Here is a 23,368-nt window from a genome sequence, read left to right as displayed (position 1 = left end):
CCCCGGTGCATTGGTGATGCACACGCAGAGCCCGGCTGTGGCTTTGTGCCTTGCTCCTGCTCCACAGCAGCAGTTTCCCTGCAGAAAAGGTTTGACGCCTTCCCCAAACCCCACCATCTGCAGCCCGCGGCAGCCAAAACACCCTCGAGAGACATTTCTGGCATGCAGAGAGTTGCGGGAGATTCGGGAATGGGAGGCTCTTACCGTGCCAGGGCGCAGGGCACTGGGTTTGTGGGTGCAGCGTGGGCTGGGAGCAGCGGTGGGGGAAATTTGGGGTGTCAGCATGTGTGAGCGAGGCAGCAGCCGAGGTGTTGGGGCCAAGAGGATGGCGAGAGCCCCCGGGGTGTTGCAGCCCTGGCTGACTCAGGTTCTCACGGTTGATTTTCCGGGTGCCGGGAAAGCAGCAGGCACAGAGGTGTGTGAATGGATCCGTGTGCGTGGGCAGATCCGTGTGTGCAGGGATAGATCTGTGTGCACACATGCACGGGTGGATCCACCTGTGCATGGACGGGTCCGTGTGTGCATGGGTGGATCCACGTATGCGCAAGCATTTATTTGCATGTGTGTGCATGGGCAGATCCGTGTGCATAGATCTGCCCAAGCAGATCTATTTCCATGGGAGTGCATGGAGAGATCCATGGGCACACATGTGTGGATGGATCCACATGTGTATGGATGGATCCATGTGTGCGCAAGCAGATCCATTTCCATGGGTGTGCATGGAGAGACCCGTGGGCACACATGTGTGTGGGTGGATCCACATGTGCATGGATGGATCCATGTGTGCACGAGCAGATCCATTTCCATGGGCGTGCATGGAGAGATCCGTGGGCACACATGTGCATGGCTCGATCCACGTGTGCTTGGATGGATCCACATGTGCACAAGCAGATCCGTTTGCACGGGTGTGCACGAAGGGATCCGTGAGCACATGGATGGATCCGTGTGCAAGGGAGCACACAAACAGATCCATCTGGGGACAGAAAACCCACCGGTGCCGGGTGTGCAGGAACCCCCGTCCTCCGCTTTGCTGATTTTCCTCTTTGCTGCCTGTTTGTTTGCAGGCAGCTGGAAACAATTAGTTGCCACGAGGTGAACTGTTGCCTTGCAAAATCTTCGTCACCCCGACAGAAGCAGAAAGCAAAATAATCCGAAAACACAACTGGACGCGAGCGGCAGCCCCGGGGCTGCGGCTGTCACAAGGGTACGGTGACAACGGGGCCACGTGTCGGTGACAGCCACCACATCCGAGCTTCGAGGAAGCAGCGGTATCTGCTCCTCGGGTCCGGAAACGCCGACGGGGTTTCAGAAGCTGCTGAGGGTTTTTTCTTGGAGCTGAGATAACCCCAAGCGAGGGAAGGGCCGGGATCGGGGACCTGGTGGGGGAACGATGGGGATTTGGGGTTGGGGAAGAGCTGGGAGCCGCCCGATGGGGACAGCAGCGACAGCCCCGCAACGGCAGCAGATCCACTGCGGTTTATGTGCGTCACGCGTGTCCTTATCACCCACGGGTGGCCCTTAGCAACTGCACACAGATAAACATTGGTGCTGAGGATGATGGGGATGGGGGAGGAGGGACGCTGGGGTTAAAAATGAGCCGTGCTCACACAATAACCCCCTTTCTCCCCCAAGTGCCAAGAGATTATCTCCATTTTCCACCGTGAGCTGTCACGGGAGCCTCAGCAGCGCCAGCAGTGGGAGGACCCCGGGGTGGGCACCCAAAGACACAGTGGGTGACACCAGCCCCGGTGACTCACAGGGACCCCGTGCCAGCGCGTGAGGCCCTTTCGCACCGGCTGAGAACCAGGCTCCTCCTCATCCCACACACACTCACCCCCACCCTCCTTTTAGTGACCAAGAAAATGTCACATCCCCGAGTCATGGGACAAGCGAGCGCGGGCAGGGGGACAGACGGACGGACAGAGGGACGGCGTCGCGCTCGGGTTAATAATCCACCCCGTGTGACAAATGGCCAGAGCAGCAGCCGCCTCTTTTTTTTTGGCAAGGAAGTGGCTTTTTTCCCTCCTCCCCTCCCAAACCTGCCGAAATCCCTGAGTCACGGGGCAGAAATAGAGACGACACCCAGAGCGGCCGTGGGTGACAGCGGTGGCAGCAGCACCCCCTGTGCCGCACCGTGACCGACCCCAACGAGGCAAAATTTGGGATGCAGGGGACCTGGTTGTTCCTCTCCCAGCTGCAAACTGGGACCAGTGGCATTGTCACCGCTCCTGTACTGCCCGTGGGCTGCTGTCCCCATCTCTCCACAGCCATATCCAAGCCCCGGGGTTGTCATCTGGGGAGGCCATGGGCATCCCGGGGGTCCCCAGGTCTGCTGGCCCCCAGCACGGGGTGCAGGGATGCAGGCAGAGGGGATGCAGGATGCACCCAGCTCCAAAGGGCATGGACCAGCCACCGGTGCCGCCCCACCTGCAGCCACGTCTCCTGGTGTCCCAGGTCACAGCATCCCCAGCGCACCCAGGGAGCTTGGGGGACACTGGTCGGGCAGCTTTGGCTTCAGCAATTCCTCCTTTTCCCAGCCCCCACGGGAGCTGCGGCAGAACCCGACCCAACAGCTCATTTTGGGAGGCTTTTTCCCGCACCAAACGGGGGGGGTAAAACCTGCAGCACACGCAAAGTCCCCCCGGCTGCATCAGGGGACCATCCTGGGCTGCAAACAGTGTCTGCGGAGAAAGTTGTTTCCAACAAGAAAGCGCAGCGAGCTCTTAATCAGTTCCTTCCCCGGTGATTCACCGCGGGCCAGGACGCTCTCCCCGGGTGCTGCAGCGGGGCCGGCGCCGCGGGGCCCCCCCGGCACCACCGGGCTGCAGCGGTGCGTGCCCAGGCTGGAAATCCCCGTGGGAAGATCCCAGGCTGGTTCCTTGTGGAGCGGAGGAACGCGGGTGGCAGGCGCTGTCCCCCCGGGCCCGCTGCCAGCGCTGGGGACTCGGGATGTCACGAGCAGGCGGCAGGATGAGGCTGGAGCCTTCATCCCGCAGCGAGCACTCTGCTTCCTCCTCCCCATCCCTCTGCACCGCCCGCTCCAAACCGGGACGCTCCATCCTGCTCCGGACCCCCCCGTCCAGCCCACATCACCCCATGTTTGGGGTGCCCCATCAGCAGCCCCCTCCCCACAGGGTGGACACCCACGGGGGGCAAGTGCTGCCCGGATCCGGGCACAGGGGGGTCGGTGGCTGGGCTGGGGAGGGAACCGCAGGGTCAGGCTGCATCCAGCATGGCAGAGAAATTCCCTGCTTAGAGTTATCATAACCCGGGTCCGGCCGTTCTCCACCGCGATGGCTCCCGGGGGGGGACCTGCCACCCCCTGCGTGCTGGGGGGTCCCTGTGCTGGAGTAAAGCTCAGCCCCTTAGCTCGGGGAAGGGTCACCCGTGCCAAGCGGTGAGGGGGCACAGGGGATGGGTTATGGCCCCACATGGGTGACCAGCGCGTCCCCAGCCCTGGCGGCCAGAGCTGAGTCACGCCAGGCTCCGGCTCCACTCCTCCCTGCACCGAGGAATGTGGCCAGAACCGGAGCCAAAACCTTCCTGGATGGCTGCCACCAGCACCCCCGAGGCTGGGGGGGATGTGGGGGGACAGGAGGTGCTACCAACAGCCCCTCGGCTGCAGCGATGCCACCCCGCAGCACCCCCACGTGCCCACGGCTCCAGGATGCTGCAGCCATGGGTGCTCAGGGCTCCCCAGCACACCCTGAACCAGGGTGCTGGAGCGAGGGGTGTCACAGCCCTCAGTGTGCCCCATCCCCTGCTCAGCCCCATGCAGGGAGCACCCGCCGCCTCGGCGTCACCCGGTGCCGTGTGGGCGCAGCCCCGGCACCCCCAGCTCAGCCTGACTGGAGCCAAACGGGTGCCGACACACGGGGGGGGGGCCGGGGGCTGCGCCGGGAGCAGCTGGACACAGGGTGGGGGGGACACGGCTCGGTGCCAGGACGGGCAAAGGGCTTGGGAGCGCTCCCAGGGAGCCTGGTCCGGCACCTCGGTTTGGGGACAGGTGGCACCACCCCAAGGGGTCTCTGGATGTCACCAGGGTCAGGCACACTCACCTGCCAAACCCTCACCGTGATGCCACAGCCCTCAGAGTGCTGCAATCAATAGAGCATCACCCTGACCTCATATCTGGGTGGCTAAATCCCCCCCTTTGCGCCCCAAATTGGGCACCTGCACCCCACGCAGGTCTGTCCCCAGGGTGGCACCCCCATGGCACCCACAAACACAGGGCTGAATGGGGTGTTCTGAGCCACCAACCCCAAGTGATGGCGATGCTGCTGGGGAGTCGCGAGGGGGGTCCAGCGCCGCCCCAGCCACGAACAGAGGATCCGTTTGTCCTCCCCCCGGGGCCGGTTGTTTATCCGCAGCCGGAGCTGTTGACATCAGCGACTGGCCCCGATCTCCGCCACCGACACACAGACGTGGGGCCCCCATCCCCGGCTGCACCCCCGGGTCCCCAGGTGCCACCGGGGCTCTGCCGGGGAAGGAGGGGACACATACGGCACCGCTCGCCAGGGAAGGAGCCTTCGCCTCCCGAAAGGAAACGGCTCCTGCCAGGAATTCGAGGCATTACTCAGCTCCATCAGCTGTTTGCCCGCGCAGACCCTGGCTTGCACTGGCAGCTGAGCTTTTAGCACCGTAAAGCTGCTTCTTTCCTCCTGCCCACGGCTCCAGGATAGTCCCTAAGAGCCTGAGCCCTGCCTGGGGGGACGGGGTGCCCATGGCAGGGACGGGGTGCCCATGGCAGGGACGGGGAGCAGGTGGTGGTTTAACCCTGATGAGATCCCTGTAGCTCCACATGTCGATCCAGCCCTTTCCATAGAATCACCGAATCATTTTTGTTGGAAAAGCCCCTCAAGCTCATCGAATCCAACCATAACCCAGCCCCGGCACAGCCCCATGTCCTGAGAACCTCATGTCCGTCTGTCCAGCCCTCCAGGGATGGTGACTCCAGCACTGCCCTGGGCAGCCTGTTCCAATGCCCCACAGCCCTTTGGGGAAGAAATTGTTCCTAAATCCAACCTCAACCTCCCCTGCTGCAACTTGAGGCCGTTTCCTCTGCTCCTGGTGCTTGTTCCCGGGGAGCAGAGCCCGACCCCCCTGGCTCCAAGCTCCTTTCAGGCAGTTCAGAGAGCAACGAGGTCTCTACAGCATGAAGCATCTGCTGCCCTTTCTGTAGGGTCCCTTCATCATCATCATCGCACAAATCTGCTTTCAGATCTTCTAGCTAATGAACGCTGTTTTCAACACCCCGTTGGAACAGCCCCGGCTTTGGGGTGACCCGGATCGCCCTCCTCCCTGCCGATATCACTACATTTGCCCGGCCGCCGGCTCGTGCACCTACGCCAAGAGCATTGTATCATCGCCGGGACAGCACAAACAACCTTCAGCCGCCACCAGAAAAACACAGGCTGATGCATCTTGGCATGAGCTGCTGCGCCTCCGCCCAGCCTCCCGCCCGGCAGCCCTCCGGCCCCGGGACCGCCGGCAAAGCCGCCCCCCGGCCCCTTCCAACCTCCCACAGCAACGCGCTGCCCCAACGCGGAGGGCAGGAACGGGACCCGGCGAGGCTGGAGAGCGCGAAACCTCGATGAGGGACCCAAAAGGGTGCCTGTGGACCCAGAGAGTAGGTGATGCTTGTGCAGGAGCACTCGCCTGGACACTGGGTCATGTTCCATGTCCTTGCATGGGGAGGATGCAGGATGGGGACCAGGATGGGACTGGGATGCAGGATGGGGACTGCGATGAGGCCAGGACCGGGATGCTGAGCGGCTCCAAGTCATGGAGATAGCCAGCAGCCTCCAGCACCACTCCTCCCGTCCCAAGCAACAGGATGGATTTAGGATCCTCAAAGATCTTGGAAAGACTCAAATTTAGAGTTTGACACGATCCAGGCAAGTCCCAGCTCAACAAGGAGACCCAGGGTCCATCTGTCCCCAAGCCCCCTCCCACCCATGAGGAAGGGGCAATGCCACGAGGCCAATCTGCTGCTGCCACTTCCCCCATTGGCGCTCATAATTAAGTCTAATCCCCTGGAATTTCATCCCGCAGCCACTGCTGTCGCATCTGGAGGCTGTTGCGGTCTGCCCGTAGCTGTGTTTCATTTCCAAGCAACCACAAAGAGTTTTCCATCCTCTTTTGATTAGCGTGGTGGTTCCCGCCCCACAGCCCTCCGCCAGTTCGTCCCCAGTGGGACTGGCAGCACCACGCTCAGCTGGGGACCTCGGCCATGGGGTTCCCAAGGGTGCCCAAGCATCCCTGAGCTGTTCAAATTCACGATGACCCCTTGGTATAGCTGTGCCGTCGGCTGGGGACAGAGCCTGGGGATGTGGCTCCTTCCAGCAAGCGATCCTGCTTCCCAGAAAACAACCCCGGGATGGGAATCGGCAGCTGCCCCATGGCCTCTCAAGCCAAGGGCTGCACAGCCGAGCTGGAGGCTACGCCGGGCTCTTATGGCCCAAAACCCAGGGTTTGCTCAGCACAATGCTGGTGGCACCGCTCTGTAGCTCAGTGACTGTCCCCAGGGGTGGGGGAACCCCGTCACCCCTCCTTGAGGAGCAGCAGCTGCAGAGAGGACACTGTCCCTTGTCCTTGCTCCCCGGTGGGGTGACAAACCCCTCCAAGGGCTCCGGGCCCCCAGGTCCTGGCCACCCAACATGTCCCTCCTGCTGTCCCCATGTCCCCAAGCGCTGTCCCCACTCATGGCGCTGCAGCAACAGCGGTTCAGCCACATCTGGGGCTGATTTTCCACGTGAAGCCACATTCAACTCCGGGATGCAGAAGCTGCCGCGGGAAACCCCATGGGAGCGCAGGGAACAGCCCACGGGCTGGAGCAGGAGGTGGGCGCCCGAGTGGGGTACGCGGAGCTGGGGGGCAGAGGCAGGAGAAACCTCCCCCCAAGACCCACCAAGAACCGTTTTGCTGCGGCCCTGGGGACGAGATTACGCGGAGCTGGAAGCACGTCCTGCTGCGAGCCCAGCGCTCCATGACCTCACCACCACGTGCCTCCAATGAGGAAGGAAGAGAGGAAACTTATCTCTTTGGGGTTTTTTTAAAGAATAACCTTTGCTCAAGCGTTTCCTCGGGGAGAGAGTGTGACCCGTGGCCAGCACCACTCACCCTTTCCACGACAGCGAGCGTCACCCACGTGCTGCTCCGCTCCCGCATCCCCCACGGGGACAGACATGGGAACGGACATGGGGACATTGCTCCCAAGCATCCCACATCCCCAAGCCCATCTCTGCCCTGTCTCTGTCACAGCCACCCCAGGTCCTCACCGCGCACCCATGGGTGCTGCACCCCCACCCATTGCACATCCTCGGTGCCTCAGGACCGAGCTCGAGCGGCTTCGCAAGGCGGCGGCCGGCATTGGGAAACAAGAGCAGGGGAAGTTGTGCCCGAGTTAATAAACACATCGAAACCGTTTGTGGTTTCCGGGTGGGTCACGTCCTCCCTGTCCCACCCCCACAGCGATGGCCCCCAGGGCTCCCGGACAGTAGAACCCCCAGCCCACCCCACGGCTCATGCTGAAGGGAAATGCCAATTAAAAAAGAAGGGAAAGGTTAATTCCTCCCAACAATGGTGGCTCAACGCTTGGGTAGAACCCACCTGCACCCCCAAAAACCACACCTGCTCACAGCAGGGACCTCTCAGTTACCCAAAGCTGATGGAAAAACGGTGACGAAGGACAGAAGCCGGGATCAGCTCCCCGGGGAAAGCCCAAAGCGCTGGGAGCTGCTGATTCCTCCTCGCTGAGTATCACCCCCCTCCCCAGACACCCCACGAGCCGCTGCAGCCACGCGGTGACAACGGTACCCACAGCCACCCCCAAAAGCAGAGGACCCCCCTATTCCAGGGCAGGAGGCACCTGCAGCAGCATCACCCCCAGGCCGAGCATTCAACAAGAGATTAATTAATTCCTACCTAGGAGGGTGCTAACGAGCTGCCGGCTCCTCTTCGTACAGCACCTGGTACGAGCAGGACCTGAGCTGTATTGCAATGGATAATTTGAGATTAGGATTAGAGCCAAACAGTGTGCCTGCACCCATCCAAAATGCTTTTGCTGAGCTGGGGGGGTGAATTTATCCTCCCTGGCATCAAGGCCAACACGTGGCAGCTGGTTTCTCTCAGCTCCTTGGGATCACCTGGCCCAGGGCAGCTGAGCAGGATGCGGCCAAGCATCAACAGGGTGGGTTTTGTCCCTTGGAAAGGGAAAAGTGGATGTGGGGATTCCCTGGGATGAAGCCAGGAGCACCGGGCGGGGGGGAGGATGAACTCAGCATCCCCGATGGTCCCACGTCTTCACCGCCGTGCCGTGGGCTGAGCACGCTGCGGGATCGCTGCCATCACGGGGCAGGATACGTCCCGCGGGGGGTGGGGTTGGGGGTGTCCAGGCAGATGCTTCACATGCCGGATTCACAGCTCACCCCCCACACATGCTCCCAGGATGATGCTTTTGGGCTGTTTTCCCCAGATCTTCACACATTGCAGCCAGGCTGGGCTGCTGAGTCACACTTGGCTGGCGGAGGGCGGGGACAAGGGACCTTCCCACCACCTGTGTCCCCCCCGATGGGGAGAGACTCGTCAAAACTGCTCCGGGGAGGAGGAGCACCAGGCACCCTCATCACCAGGGCACCCTCATTAATGGGGCACCCCCATTAACACGGTACCATCATCCCTGGGACACCCCTCACCTCAAGAGCACCCCCATTTCAGGGGCAGCAGCATCTCTGGGACACCCTTAGTAGCTGGGCACCCACATTAACAGGACCCCCTTCCCTCTAGGACACCCCCCGGGGCATCCCCCTCCACTCCCACCCACACGGGGGTGCCAGCCCTGTTTGGGGAGCCCCGTGGGTGCTGCATCCCCGCGGAGCATCCCATGGGCAGCGGGTCCGGGTGCCCCCGCGGGTACCCCATATGTGGGGAGCACCCATCACCCCCTTGCCCCCCACGGTCTGAGCAGCCCCAGGCCTGGCTTAGCGCCTGCAGAGCCGGAAAACAGCTGTGGTTTGGAAAAAAAAGAGCAAAACTGGAGTTTTCCTCCTCCGTGTGAATGAGCCCGGGGGAAGGAGAAGTGGCTCCGGGTCCGGGGCAGCCCCGGGGAGCCGCTGCTCGACTTTCCTCCCCGAGCATTCGGGGGAGGATTTTATTCAGCTGATATAAACGATACGCGGGGCACTTTTTAATTCCGGTTTCCTCCCGGCAACAGGCTTTGAGATGAGTCAGAAATCCAAAATAAAGCAAAAATAAGTTTAAAAATAAAGGGAAGCAAAGGCGAAACTCCCACCCACCGCCTCTTGTAAATAATTACGGTGCAGCTTGTGCCGGAGCCGCGGGGGCTGGAGCCAGCGCAGGCGCCCCGGCTGCTGTCCCGGGGCCGGACCCTGCGGGGTTTTGGGGTGCTGGCATCACCAAACCAAGGTCGGGTTGTGCTGGGATGCGTTCCCCGCTCCGCACCCCCACAGGCGCTGTGCCAGGCGCCCGGCATCGCTCCTAAGGCAGAAAGAGCCCCTGCGCCGGCTCCCAGCACCGAGCAGGATTTTGGCAGCGTGCTGGGGTTACTCAGGCTGGAGAGGAGGAGGAGATTTAACCCCTCCGGCCACCTCCACCGCGCCTCGCCGTGCCCAGGGGACCCGCGGTGACACCAGCATCCCCCCCAGTGTGATACAACCGGCTGCTTGCCGTGCCCCCAAAATTTGGGGTGGTCCAGGCGGGCGTTTGGGAATAGCCGGGATGGTTTGGCCAGACACCGCAAACCCCTCTGGCCCACCCGCGGGGTTGCCAAATCTGACCCCAAAGCGGCAGCTGCAGACCCCCCCAGTAAAACCACCTCCTCTGCGGTTCCCATCCCAGCGCCTCTTGCCAGCTCTTTAATTAACGGACGTTATCAAAACGTCTCCTGGTTCGAGTGCCGCCGGCCCCGCGGGTCGTGCGGCACCGTCGAGAAATGCTGTTTACAGCCCCAAAAAAATCCACCCCGCAACGGGTTTTGGCCGGAGCGATCGGCTTACTCAGGCTGGACCGGAGCCGGCTCTTCCCGGGAGCCGAGCTTAACCCCTCCGGTCCAGCTCAAACGCCTCTTCCCGAGCCCCTTTCTCCTGGTGCGGGGTCACCGTTGGGTGTCCCCCGGGGTGTCCCCCGGGACCTGCAGATCCTCCTTTTGGAGGTCTGGAGATGCAGCCGCCTGCGTGCCGGGGCCGGGTGTATTGGGTCCTGCCCGGAGCAACAAGATGCTGCTTGAAAATTAAAAACAAAAGGGAGAAAGTTATAAATAACCAAAATAAGTAGCCAAAAAAACCCCACAACACACCAAAAAAACACCAAAACCAGCTTCAAAGGCGATGGCGAGGGCTTCGAACGGAGCATCCTGGCTGGCACAGCCCCCCAGGGTCGGGGGCTGCACTGCTCTGAAAGCCACAAGCAGGCTGCGTGGTTGCATTATTTTATTTTATCTCTTTTATTTTATCTTATTTTTTTATTTTATCTTATCTTTTTTACTTTATATTTTTATCTTATCTTATTTCTATTTATTTTATTTCAATGCAAATTGACCTTTCCAAGCCAACCGCCCCGTTTCAGCACCCGGAGCCATATGGTCGCTCTGGACGGGCTGGGGTGTCCCCAGACCCGACCCGTCCCAGCTGCCGCCCCACGTCCACCCATCTCCGCTGGAGGACGCGATGGACACCCTGCACCACCTGGACCCCAACCCTGGTGACATCTCCACCTGCCAGACCCCGAGGTGGCTCATGGACCCCTTGGCCAAGGCATCTCCAAACAGACCAGAGAACACCGGGGAGGTCAAAATCTGGAGACGCCAGCTCAGACCCACCACGTCCCTCCAGGACCATCTGTGTCCCCCATGAGCAGTGATACAGGTCACTCTGTCACCCCAGGAAGCTGCTGGTGGCATCTGGGGGACATCAGCCATCTCCCAGCTTTGTGGACTTGGCCTTCATCTCCTGCCTGTCCCTTAAAAGCCACTTGGGAGGCTGAACCAAGGACCAGGAGATGCTCAGATGGCAAAAATGACCCACGGGGGACATGGAGTCCCTTTGCCTTGCAGCTCCTCTTCTCCAGCTCTTGATGATGAGGGACCTGGGGACCCGTAGGGATGGATTATCTTCAAAACCATCAGTGAATCACTTGGGTTTGCTGCTCCCTTACCTTTGCCTCTTCCACCAGTGACACAGCCATCAAACCTTCAAACCAGGAGGAAAAAGCACCAGGTTTTGGTTGAGTTCACATTGAAGGTGCCACCTGAGGTTTCTGGATGGGAAGAGACCAGAGATGTGCCAAAACAAAGGAAGAGTGTCCAGGCCTTGTGAGATTTGGAAATTCTTCTCCAAAAGCTTAGTTAGAGCAATTTTAGGACATGATCAACCCATTGCTGGCGGGTAAATGGTCTTGGACACTCATGGCATCCAGGCACACGTCCCTCCCAGTATCCGGCAGAAGCTGTACTGGGCTGAATGGGACTGGTGAGCCAAGAGTTCCTCCTCCCCGGCAGCTTCCCATGGGAGCCAAACAACAGGGAAGGTCGAACATTTCCCATCCCAATTATTCATCGATGGAATGACATTTTCTGGCAGGAAACAGACGCATTTCAGGGAAAAAGGAGCCATTCCTGCCCCAGTAAGCCCTGACTGTGTTGGTCTGGAAGTGGTGCTGAGGGACTTGGGGCACCCAGACGCTTGTCTCATATCTCCCATGGCATCTGGGACCATGGGCAAGTGTGGCGGATGCCACCTGATGGTAGGAGTTGGGATTCGGTTTAAAACACCTTGTAGTGCTCCTAATCCTGCCTCAATTCCCTCTTCCCAGCTATTTTGCAACCACCTTTTACCCAACTCCCACCCCCGAGGCACCATGTTGAGGACACATCTGACGACACACAAGGAGCAACCCACCTCAACCGATGACATGGGAGGAGGAACCCCCTGCAACCGATGACATTTGAGGAGGAACCCACCACAACTGATGACGTGGGAAGAGGAACCCACCTCATCTGATGACATGTGAGGAGGAACCCACCTCATCTGATAACATGTAAGGAGGAACCCACCTCATCTGATAACATGTGAGGAGGAACCCACCTCATCTGATGACATGTGAGGAGGAACCCACCGCAACTGATAACATGTGAGGAGGAACCCACCTCAACTGATGACATGTGAGGAAGAACCCACCTCAACTGATGACATGTGAGGAAGAACCCACCGCAACTGATAACATGTGAGGAAGAACCCACCGCAACTGATGATATGTGAGGAGGAACCCACCGCAACTGATGACACGTGAGGAGGAACCCACCGCAACTGATGATATGTGAAGAGGAACCCCCCGCAACCAATGACATTTGAGGAGGAACCCACCACAACCGATGACATTTGAGGAGGAACCCACCACAACTGATGACGTGTAATGAAGAACCCACCCCATCTAATGCCCAAAGAACCTCCTGCCATGAGTTTCCGCCCCCGCCAGCTCAAGCTTCATCTCCCCCCGCCCCACGCAGCCAGTGCCTGCTCGCCCTTTCACAATTTCCTGCGGAGCTTCTCCACCGAGCGCGGCACATGGACCGGTGCTCGGTGGCACGCTCCTCGCCTGTCCCCGGCCAGGGACCTCGTCGGTGGCTCCCAAATCAATCCCACCACCCACGAGGTCTCTGGGAGCCTTGACTCAGCAACTCGGGAAGGGGACGGCTCATCACACCCCCCGACCAGCTCAGCATCATGTGCTGCTGTCACCCGTGTGCCACCTTCTTCACCGCCCGCCCTGGAAAGATGAGGCTGGAAAGGTCTTTTCCCTGGAAACGCTATCGGTTGTGCCGCTTGACTCCATCCTCATCATCATCATGCTCCTCATCATCATCCTCCCCCTCATCATCATCCTCCTCATGGTGGCCCCAGACTTGATGTGTAAAGGCAAATCTCGCGGCATCGGTCCATGGGAATGGGTTTGGGATCCCAACCATCTCCATCTGCTCCCACCCAGCACCCACAGCGTGGGAAACACCGACCGGCACCTCCGAAGCCTCCAGGATTTCACAGCAGCTGTCACCTGCTCGTTTGCATGGCCTCGTCACCTCTAATTAAACCCTTTCGGTCCTCACCACCTCTGGAATTCCCCGGGATGTGGCTGGGATGTGGTGCCGGGATGGGGGACGGTGGGGAGCGAAGCAGGACGGGTCCCACACAAACAGGGGTGGCCATGGGGACACCGCTCTTCCCTCTTCACCCCAAAAGCGAGATGCTTTTCCCGCGTGTGTGGCCAAAGCCGTGGGACCGGCTGCTTCTCGGGGGGTAAAATATCACCCTCTGGAAATGAGAGAGGGGAAAGAACCGATCAGCAGCAGGTTGAAAAGCGGAGGAGGCGGCTTGTTTCTGGGGTGCTGCTTCTGCAAACCCTCAGGGGTGTCACCGGGGGGAGTTTTGCAAAGCCGACAGGCTAGAAAAGCCCCAGAGATTTCACCCTGTTCCTCCGAAGAGACGGGACCCAGTGGCAAAACCGGGAAAACCCGCAGCAATGGGGACCAGGACGCCCCATGGGGCACGGGGTTCGGGGCTGGCACCCCCAGGGGACTTTGGGTGACGCCGAGAACATTCCCAAGGGAGCAAAAGGTTTGGTGGGGACACCGAGATGGGACCTCCGGGGGTGGCAGAGCAGGAGACGCAGCCCCCAGAGAGTCCCCATGGCAAAGGGACCCACGGGGTGACAGGGACCCCACAATGGCTCCCAGGGCTGCACCAACTCCCCAATGTCACCCCAAATCAGCACCCAAGCCTGGTTGCCGTGATGGTTGGGACATCAGCTTGTCACCATCACCACCGAAGAGACCCCACGGAGGACTTGTGGGTTTGGGCATCACCAAAGGGACATCCCGACCCTGGGGGCTGTGACACGCTGTCCCGTCCCTCCAGCCTGGGGGAGAACAACCCGACACAACTTCCCAGCTCCCGAGGGGTTAAACCATCCCCACATGTCCCCAAAATGACGGGGAGCCGCTGGTCCCCAGCAATTAGGCGGCAGGTCCGGGTACACCGCGGTCCGCCCCGCGCTCGGCCTCGGTGACGTGGGGACGGATCCCGGCTGGCCGGCGGTTTGTGCCGCTGGCTGGCGCCCAGAGCCACAGCTGCCACCGCGGCCCCGGTGGCACCTGGCTGGGAGCGATGTGTCACCGGGAATTCCAGGAACTGGTGGCCCCAAACTCCCCCGCCCCGCCTGGGCACCCCCAAATCTGCACCAGCCCCGGGTTGTCCCTGGAGGTGGGGGCTGATCCTGTTCCCATGGGGCATCCAGCTGTGTCCCCAAGGCTGTCCCCGTGGTGGGTCAGGGTGTCCCCTTGCAGCAGCTTTACAGGGAGTGCAGGATGGGGCCATTTTTCTCCCCAGAACTGCTGCGTTTTGGGGCAAATTCACTGATTTTGACACTGGGGGTTTCTAAACTCGAAACGGCAAAAGGCTTTGGCGTCACCCTGGGCTCTTCCCAAGGGAGTTGGTGGCCCCTGGGGACTTCCCGAGCCTGGGAAGGGCAAGGGGGCACACAGCGGCTGTGGGGCTGCGCAGGGAGGTGTCACCTCTGGCCAGGAATGGAGAGGAAAAAAGATAAAAATAAGATGATTTTATATTTCTGCAGCTGGCGCCGTTCCCAGTTTACCCAGTGGGGTGACTGGGAGGAGCTGGGAGGGGTGGGGCGAGCGCCCTGTCCCCAGCGGAGGGTGGGACATGGATGGGGACGGTCCTGCCCGTGCCGTGGGTGCTGCCGGGGGATGGGGGTCAAACCCACCCCCCACCCACGGGTGCCATAAAGAGCCGGATTCCTCCCACCCGACAGCGCTTGTGTTCCCCCACCCCAAGAAGTGTCACCCAAATGTCCCCAGCGCCAGGGACAATGGTGTGGTCGGTGGTGCCAGCAGGACCTGGGGTGGCACCGGGGGCACATCTGGGGCCCTGTATATGAGAGGCTTCACATCTGGGGGGTGTCGCCCATCTGGGGACAAGGGCGATGTGCGGACGTGCTGCCCCCCGGTGGCCGCGGGGGGGACTGCACCCGGCCCCTCCCTGAAATGGGGAAACTGAGGCACGACCCCAGCCCCGACACCCCCTCCCCGCTCCCTGGGGTCCGTTCCCAGCTCGCCCCACCTTGTCCTCTCGGTTCTGCTCGTACTTGTGCACCCATGGTCCCCGAACACCCCCGAAGGGGTGTCACCACCTGCGCTGGGTGACACGCTGGGGCGCAGGATGGTCCCTCTGCAGTGGGGACAGTTTGGCCCAAAAACCTGCAAAGAAAATAGAGAGAAGGGGTCAATCCGGGACGGGGGGGCACAGATGGGACCCCATGCAGCCAGCGACACCCTTGGGGACACAGTGACCCCAGCTGACCCATCATGCCCCTCAAGCTGCACCAGGACCAGCCCAGAGAAGACAAAAGGCTCAAAATGAGCCCAAAAGGCTCAAAATGACCCCAAACCCCACCTCGCTGTGCTGGGCAGGGAGGGCCAGTGGGTCACCCCGGTCCCATGGACATGGCCCCCAGTGTCCCCCCGCTGCGGGGACAAAGGGGACAGAGCTGTCCCTGATGCTCCTGTGGGTGCCAAGGACAGATCCAGCAAAGGGGACCCTGTGGGACAGGGCAGGACACCCAAGGTGACCCCAGGGCGCTGGGGACAGTGACCCTGCTGCCACCAGCCTTAACCCACCCAGATCCGTCCCCTTCCGTGTCACCAACCACCCTGGAACAGTTGTCCTGGCGGAGTTTCGGGGCGAGCCGGGGTCACCCGCCGGGCACGGGGACAGAGGGTGGGTGCTGCCATGCGGGATGTCACCAAAGCTCAGCCCCGGGTGGGGGACAGGCTGGCCTTGGGGGGGGGTCCCACCTGGGTGCTGTCCCACGCGGGTGCACCCAAGGCCACCAAGTCCTGCTGCAGGGTGGGCACCCCGGGGCGAGGCGGGTGGTGGCGGCTGCGGCAGGTGTCTGTCCCCCTCCCTGTCCCTGTCCCCCGCCCTGCCTCAAAGCAGCCACCACGGGGCAAAGAGCAGGCGGGTGCGGTGCCGACGTCAAGCCCTTGTCCCCACCTGTGCCACCCTCCCCTGCGCACTCCCAGCCTGGGCGGCCGAGCCAGCAGCACGGGGACTGGGGTGAGCGGGGGGACACGGGTGTCCCCCAGGACAGGGACCCCATCTAGTGACACAGAGGGGTTGGCTCCAGGCACTGGGTGTATCCCCCGGGGCTGGGATGGGACAGGGTGGTCGGAGAGGGGTGGGCAGGGGGGTCCTGCAGGGGATGTCACCCTCCTGGAGGGGGGCGATGGTACAGGAGGTGGTTGGGGACACACTGGGGGTGACATAAGGACCATGCCCATCCAGGACCCCGGCAAGATGGGAGAGCCCTTCGGCCGCTGGAGCAGCTCCCTGGCCCGGTGAGTACTCAGCGGGGGGTGGTGTCCCCACCTGTGGGACCCCCGAGGGCTGGGTGGGGACAGGGGACCATGTGCAGGCACGAGTGTCCATCTGTCTGTCCATCCAGGGGCGAATATGACGACAGCTCTGCACCGCGACACCCCAATAACTTCTCCCGCCCCAGCGGGAAAAGCATCTACAGTGAGTTACCAGCTGCACCCCAAACCCCCTGCTCCTGTCCCCACGCTGTCCCTGTCCCCTGACCCCATGTGTCCCCTCAGACCAGCGCAAGGACTACGTCCAGAACCTGCTCAAACCCCAAAGTGATTTCCAGCACCACGTCGAGGTAGGAGCCCCCAAACCACCCCGAGTCCCCCCACAAACTTACCAGAGCGGTCCTGGTTTGCTAAGCATGGGGTGGCAGCGGGTGACCCGGTGACAGCGGCACCGTGTCCCCCCAGCACCTGCTGACACTGCGGCTGGAGCGGGACCTGCGCAGCGCCGAGGACTGTCTGGCGCGGCTCAAGCTGCTGGACGCCCAGGGCAAAGTCTGGGGACAAAACATCATCCTGCATGTCAGGGACCAGGATCTGGTGCTGAGGGATGTGGAGAGCAAGGTACCCCCTGGCCATGGCACCCCAAAAAGCCTGGTGCCCCCCAAAGCCTGCACCCCCCGGCCATGTCACCCAGCTTGGCCACAGCACCCACTGCAGACCCAGCACCCCCGTAAATGGGGTGTTCCCCCAGCTCTGGTACCCCCCCGCAATGGCCCTTGCACCCCCTCGGCCCCAACACCCGCTCCAGCCAGGGCACCCCATTAATCCTGCTACGTCCCCCATCTTTGCACCCCTATAAACCTGGCACCCCCTTGGCCACCACAAGCCTTGCACCCCAATAACACTGGCACCCCCATAACCACCAACAACCCCTGTACCCCCATAACCCCACTACCTCCCAACCCTTACACCCCTACAAGCCTGGTACCCCCAGCCTTACCCATAACCCCCCCCAAAACCTGCTATTGCACACAATCCTCCCACCCCCCATTAACCCTTCCAAACCTACAAGCCCCCACGCCCTTGCCCCCCTCTAACCATGCACCCCCTGAACCCCTTACCCCTCCCGGCCATTCCGGGGGGGCTGAGCGCCCCGTGTCCCCCGGCAGGAGGAGCTGGACGTCTACCCGCTGGGCAGCGTCCAGGGCTGCTCGGCTGCGCTGGACACCTGCGGCTACGACTCGGTGCTGAGCATCAGCGTGCAGGAGCGCAGCCCCCCCGGCAGCAGCGTCCTGCTCTTCCAGTGCGAGCAGCCGGGGGTGAGTCCTGGGGCGGGCAGGGGGCAGCACCCCGGGGCTGGGGGGGTTGATGGTGGTGGTTCTGTGCAGGCAGAGGTGCTGAGGAGCAGCCTGGAGAAGGTGCTGAAGCAGCAGAAGGAGGAGCAGAGGGGTCACTATGGGCACAGGTAAGGGGGGGTACATGGTTCTTCACCCTCTCCCTGGAGACAGCCAGGCCTGCTCCCCCCCCAGTGCGCCCCCCTAAGCTTGGGGGGGTAATTCCATGCTGCCCCTGTGTCCCCCAAAGGTCCCACCCCATGGGTACAGCCCCTGTTCTGCCTGCTCTCCTCCAGAGATCCCCCCACCCTCCTGGAGGGGCTCCCCCCCGCTTTTGGCCCAGTACCCCACCCCTGTGCTCAGCCCCCGCTCCTACCCCATCCCCATGGGCACAGAGCCCCCCACACCCCTATACCCACTTCCCACCCCCCCACCCCATCTCTGGACTTAAGCCCCCCCATCCTCACAGGGACAGGCCCCCTGCACCCCCGTACCCCTTCCCCAGGCTCAGCACCCCACCTGACCCCCTCCGCACCCCCACAGGCCCCAGAGCAGCCTGGACACGCCGCTCAGCCTGCCCCCCCCGTACTACACGGCCCCGGAGCGCTGGGCAGAGACCCCCAAGCCCGACCTCCCCGCGCCCCCCCAGCGTGGGCTGCCCCCCTCCGACTACAGTGAGTCACGGCGGGGGGGTGGTGTGCCTCAGTTTCCCCCAAAGTGGGAGTGGGGTGAGGGGGAGCGGAGCTGGGACCCTCTGCTGTCACCAGGCTTCCGGGACACCCTGACGTCACGGATCAGGCCCCCAGGCCAGGTCATCCCCGAGGTGGACCGAGATGTTGTAAGTCCCATCCCACACATCCTTGGATGGGGACACCCCCAGCGCCCCCCCCGCCACCGGCACCCACCGGGTCCCATCCTGGGCCATCTCCACCCAGGAGATCCTCAACCACGTGCTGGATGAGCTGGACCTCTTCGTCAGCCGCCTGAAGGCAGCGCTGGGCTTGGCCAACACCAACGTGAAGAAGAAGAAGAAGAAGAAAGGTGGTGAGGGGGGGAAATGTGCCATTGGTTGGGGGCTGGAGGGTCATCCCGGTGCCAGCCCCCCCCTCTCTGCCCCTCCAGCTCTGCCCCCCCAGGGCGACTACGTGGACTTTTTCCAGAAGGTGAAATACACCCTCAACCTCATGGTGAGTCCCCTTGGGTTGGAGGTGACCCCAATGGCTTGGGGACATACCTGGCATGTCCCTGCCAGACTGGGGGCTGTGTGGGGATGGGGGGGCTCTGTAGGGACAGTGGGGGCTGCATGGGGACCCCTTTTCCCCTCCCGACGCAGGGCAGGACCTACCAGCACGTGAGCGAACCGACCCCCCCGGAGCTGCTGCACCTCATCTTCACCGCCCTCTCCTTTGTGAGTGCCCCCAAAAAGCTGGTCCCACCCCCCACCCCAGGGCTGAGCAGCACGGGGACCCCCCTGCGGCATGTCCGGGTGTCACCCCGTGTCCCCCGCAGGTCCTGGCCCACAGCCCCAGCCCCAACCTGGCGCGGGAGGTGGAGGCGCCGCTGCTGGAGCCGGGGGCGGTGGAGCTGCTGGAGCGGACACTGCACCCCGAGCACTACGGCACCTGGAAAACCCTCGGCCCTGCCTGGAACAGGAGCAGGTGGGGGTCCAGCCCCCCTACACCATGGGGGGTTTGGCTTTGGGGGGCCCTACCACCACTCACTTGACTTACTCATCCCAGGGCAGAGTACCCCAACGGCGAGGGGGTGCCCCCCTACACCCCCGTGTTCTCGGACGGGTGGCTGCCCCCCCCAGTGCAGCAGGTACAGCACAAGGGAGGGGACAGGATGCCTCCGTTTCCACAACTCCCTCTCGACGCTCACTCTGCTCCCCCACAGTCACCGGCCACCAGCTGGAGGGACAACCCCGACCACGGGTGAGTGTCCCCATCGTCCCATTGTGTGGCTGGGGGGCAGAACCCGATCCCCTCCGGGTGCTCATGTCCCCCCCGCCATCCCCAGGCCGCCCCTCCCCGCGCAGGAGATGGTGCGAGCGCTGTACGAGTTCCAGGCCAGGAACCCGCAGGAGCTGAGCGTCAGGATGGGGGACACGCTGCAGGTACAAACTGGGGGGTCTCCCCATGGGTGGCGTCCTGGAAGGGGGTGACAGCAGGGTGCTGACCTCCCCACCCCATGTCACCACCCCCCATTAGGTCCTGGACCCGCAGAAGAAGTGGTGGCTGGTGCAGGACGGGCGGGGGGACAAGGGCTACGTCCCCAGCAACATCCTGGAGCCCCTGGGGCACGGAGGCGGGGGACACAGCAACAGCCAGGTGGGTGTCACCTCCCCCCGCCCTGTCACCAGGGGGGGGTGGCAGGGGACTACGCCTGTCCCCTCCTTTTGTCCCCAGCTCCAGGAGAGCCCCCCCAACCTGTACCCCGACTCCTCGCCGGCGGAGGTGACAGCCTGGCTGAAGGACAAGGGCTTCCAGCGCATGTAGGTGACCCTGGAGCCCCCCGGGACTCCATTTTGAGGGGGGACACACATACCTGGCTGACTGTCCGTCTGTCTGTCCGTCCCCAGCACGGTGCGGTGTCTGGGGGTGCTGACGGGGCAGCAGCTGCTGCAGATGAGCCCGGCAGAGCTGCAGGCCGTGTGTCCCGAGGAGTGGCGGCGCGTCCTCTTCAAGCTGTCCCCCATCAGGACATCCCTGGGGGTGAGGGACCCCCCGCAGCCCTGGACCCCCCCCTCCACACCCCAGCTCCCTCCCCCCGAAAATTCTCATTTCCCTTCCCCTGCAGATGAGCCCCAGGGATTGAGCCACCAAGGCCACGCTGGCACCACATCCCCAGCTGTCCCCACCATGGATGGAGCATCCCCGGCACCGCAGGACTGGGGGGGTTCACCCCACACACCCCCCCAAGATGGAGAGCCACTCCTGGGAGGTTAGGGGACACATCTGCCCTAAAGCCACTGATGACACTTGGACCCCCCACCCAGGGAGACGCTCTGCCAGACCCCCCCACGGCAAAGTGGGGGGCAGGCAGCCCCACGGGGGCATGGGTGGGTACCGTGAGATGTGTGTGCACCCCACTAAATGTAAAGCAACCACTGTCAGAAATAAAGAGAGTGACAGCAGGGGGGGCACCGCAGTCCCTGTGTCACCTGTGGGCCAGCCCAGTGGGGCAGGGAGGGGGACAGGGAACAGAGCAGGGAGAGGGACACAGCGTGGCCCCCCAGCAGCGCCCAGGGGACACCGCTGAGTCCCATCCTGGGTAACCCCTTGTGTCCTGGGGGGGGGTGGTGGCAGCAAGGGGGGGCCCAGGGGACAGGGCTGTCCCCAGCCCACCCAGCTCTGTGCCGCAGGCAGGTGACAGGGCACCAAGCCCCCCCCCCCACCTTTGCCAGCGCTGCCTCGTTAGTGAGCAGGAATGTGCTAACGAGAAGGGAGGGGGCCCAGGGGAGCGAGGGGGAGCCCTGGGGACACTGCAGCCCTGAGCTTGTGTTCCCCCAAATCTGGCCAAGCCAGGGGGGTCCAGGGGAGCACACAGCACTCAGGAGGGGGGGTCAGGGTTCCACATCTAAAGTACTTTATTGTATTGGGGGCTGTATGTGGGTGGTGCCCCCCCACCCCGTGATGGGGGGTGCCGGGGGGGTCAGGTCAGTGCCCCCCCCCTACTCCTTCTTGTTGCCCCACTTGGCCATCTTGTTGTTGATGGGCATCTTCTGGAACCGGCTGGACTTCATGTATGCGGCCACCTTCTCCAGAGCCTGGGGGGGCAAAGGGGGTGTCAGGGACCTGTCCCACCCTGTCCCCCCGCCCAGGGACCAGGGTGGAGGGGTCCAGCTCACCCCAAAGCGCTCCATGAAGTCCTTGAGGTTCTTGAAGGGCTCCAGGCACTTGGGCTCGAAGATGCGGTTCTGCTCCAGCACATCAAACATGAGGAAGTCCACGAAGGTGAGCTGGGGACACGGGGGGGACACGGTGAGGACAAACCCCCTCCCTGCCCCCCCAAGCCCCTCACCAGGTCCCACTTGTACCTTCTCCCCCGCAAACCACTTTCTGTCCCCCAAGAAGTTGGAGAAAAGCTTCAGCTTCCCTGGGAGCTGCTCCAGGTAACCCGGCTTGAGCTTCTCCTGCAGGAGAGACGGGAAGAGTGGGGTGGGCACCCTGGTCCCCTCACCCCCGGGGACAGCACGGTCCCCACAGGGGTCCCCGACGCGGCAGGGGGGCCCGTGGCACGGGGACACTCACAAAGTCGGGGTTGTAGCAGACCATGACCAGGCTCATGCGGAAATCCATGATCTGGTTCTCCAGCATGTCCACACGCAGCATCTCCTCCTCCGTCTCACCGCCTGCGGGGGACAGTGCTGCTGGGGGCCACCCCAAAACACAGCCTAACCCCGACCCGGCCTAAGCCAGACCCAGCCTAACCCTGACCGCAACCCTACTCCAACTCTGCTCCCAATCCAAGGCCAAGTAACTCCAAGCCCAGCCCAAATCCAAACGGAAACCAACCGCAAATCTAAGCCCCACCCAACCCTACTCCAAGCCCAAGCCCAGCCCAGCCCAAGCCCAAGGCCAAGCTTCCGCAGCTCTCACACATCTTGTGCTTGCGGGCGATGTAGCGCAGGATGGCGTTGCTCTGCGTCAGCTTGGTGTTCCCATCGATGAAATACGGGAGCTGGAGGGGACATCAAGGCGTGGGGACACTGGGGTATGGGGACACCGGGGCACCCCCACACCCCCCCAGCCTGGAGACCACCTACGTTGGGGAAGTCCAGCCCCAGCTTCTCCTTCTCGTTGATCCATTGGCTCTTGTCGTAGTCGGGAGCTGGAAGGAGAAGAGGGGGGAGTGTTGGGCGACGGCGTGTGCACCCCCAAAAGCCGGAAAGCTCAAGGATGACACGGGGGCCCCCCTGCCCCCCCTCACCTTCCCCGCAGCTGTAGAGCTTGTCCTCGTAGGGTGTCTCTGTGTACTCCAGGAGCAGGCGGATGGCGTGGGCGAGCTGGGGCGGCAGGGGCCAGTGAGACCCCCCCCAAAATACACCCACCCTCCCACCATGCCCCCCAATGTCCCCAGCCACGCCCCCGCGCAGGCACGGGGGACCCTACAACCCAGAGAGTGCCCTCAAAAGGCAAAGCCCCGCCCCCAAACACGTGCAGGTACCCCCATAGCCCCCCGACCCCGGACATTTGGACCCCCGTAGTTCCCCCCCAAGAGCCAGGAGAACCCCACGGGCCCCTCCACATGCACGGGGGACCCCCACATCCCCCCCCCAAGACCACGGAGATCCCCACGACCCTCCCTCCATGTGCATGGGGACTCCCCCGCCCAGCGCCGGGAAAACCCCCCGGGACCCCCCCAAGACGAGCGGGATGCCCAGGAAGGGGGGCGGGGGCTCTGTGGGGGGTCAGGCCGCTGCCCCCAGCAGAGGATCCCCGCGGGGGGGGGGGGGGAGGGGTACAGCCCCCCCGACTCACGCCGCGAATGTCCCAATAGCCCAAAACCGCCATGGTCGCGAGAGCCGATCTGTGCCACGCCTCCCTCCACGTGACATCCCGCGCCGGCGGCGGCCCCGCCCTTTCCCGGGGGCGGGGCTTAGGGGGGTCTTAAAGCGACACGGGTCTGG

The 23,368-nt window shown here is 62.8% G+C and overlaps 2 protein-coding genes across 3 annotated transcripts; one reads left to right on the top strand and one right to left on the bottom strand.

Annotated features, from left to right (window-relative positions):
* Positions 1–16,361: 16,361 nt before the first annotated feature.
* Positions 16,362–20,630, top strand: EPS8L3 (EPS8 signaling adaptor L3; the record flags this gene model as incomplete). Its single annotated transcript, XM_082069109.1, has 17 exons — positions 16,362–16,426; positions 16,534–16,607; positions 16,688–16,752; positions 16,868–17,023; positions 17,572–17,721; positions 17,791–17,867; positions 18,280–18,410; positions 18,504–18,574; positions 18,672–18,923; positions 19,070–19,144; positions 19,246–19,394; positions 19,476–19,557; positions 19,633–19,670; positions 19,756–19,852; positions 19,947–20,230; positions 20,318–20,450; positions 20,536–20,630. 17 exons carry the CDS (start codon positions 16,362–16,364, stop codon positions 20,551–20,553), a joined length of 1,917 nt encoding a protein of 638 aa, XP_081925235.1. The 3' UTR covers positions 20,554–20,630.
* A 671-nt stretch (positions 20,631–21,301) lies between these two features.
* Positions 21,302–23,312, bottom strand: LOC309448021 (glutathione S-transferase Mu 1-like). Of its 2 annotated transcripts, XM_082069213.1 has the most exons (8): positions 23,220–23,312; positions 22,669–22,744; positions 22,505–22,569; positions 22,338–22,419; positions 21,990–22,090; positions 21,776–21,871; positions 21,587–21,697; positions 21,302–21,505 (listed from the first exon to the last, which is right to left on the bottom strand). In XM_082069213.1, exons 1-8 carry the CDS (start codon positions 23,250–23,252, stop codon positions 21,410–21,412), a joined length of 660 nt encoding a protein of 219 aa, XP_081925339.1. In that variant the 5' UTR covers positions 23,253–23,312; the 3' UTR covers positions 21,302–21,409. The 2 variants fall into 2 exon arrangements, with proteins under 2 accessions (XP_081925339.1, XP_081925338.1); XM_082069212.1 differs by having other exon boundaries at positions 22,505–22,744.
* Between the last annotated feature and the right edge of the window lie 56 nt (positions 23,313–23,368).

The sequence above is a fragment of the Streptopelia decaocto genome, assembly GCF_964273445.1.
Source record: "Streptopelia decaocto genome assembly, chromosome: 19".
NCBI classification, from domain to species: Eukaryota; Metazoa; Chordata; class Aves; order Columbiformes; family Columbidae; genus Streptopelia; species Streptopelia decaocto.
The sequence above is the reverse complement of the archived record's forward strand: the minus strand, read 5'-3'. Positions and strand labels throughout refer to the sequence as shown.

What these genes read in the sequence shown, in the direction of transcription:
- LOC309448021 (XM_082069212.1), bottom strand. Translation starts at nt 23,252, where the DNA reads ATGGCGGTTTTGGGCTATTGGGACATTCGCGGC. An exon ending in GCTATTGGGACATTCGCGGC is followed by an intron (nt 22,745 to 23,219) that starts GTGAGTCGGGGG and finishes CTGCCGCCCCAG; the next exon opens with CTCGCCCACGCCATCCGCCT. An exon ending in TGGGGCTGGACTTCCCCAAC is followed by an intron (nt 22,420 to 22,504) that starts GTAGGTGGTCTC and finishes TGTCCCCTCCAG; the next exon opens with CTCCCGTATTTCATCGATGG.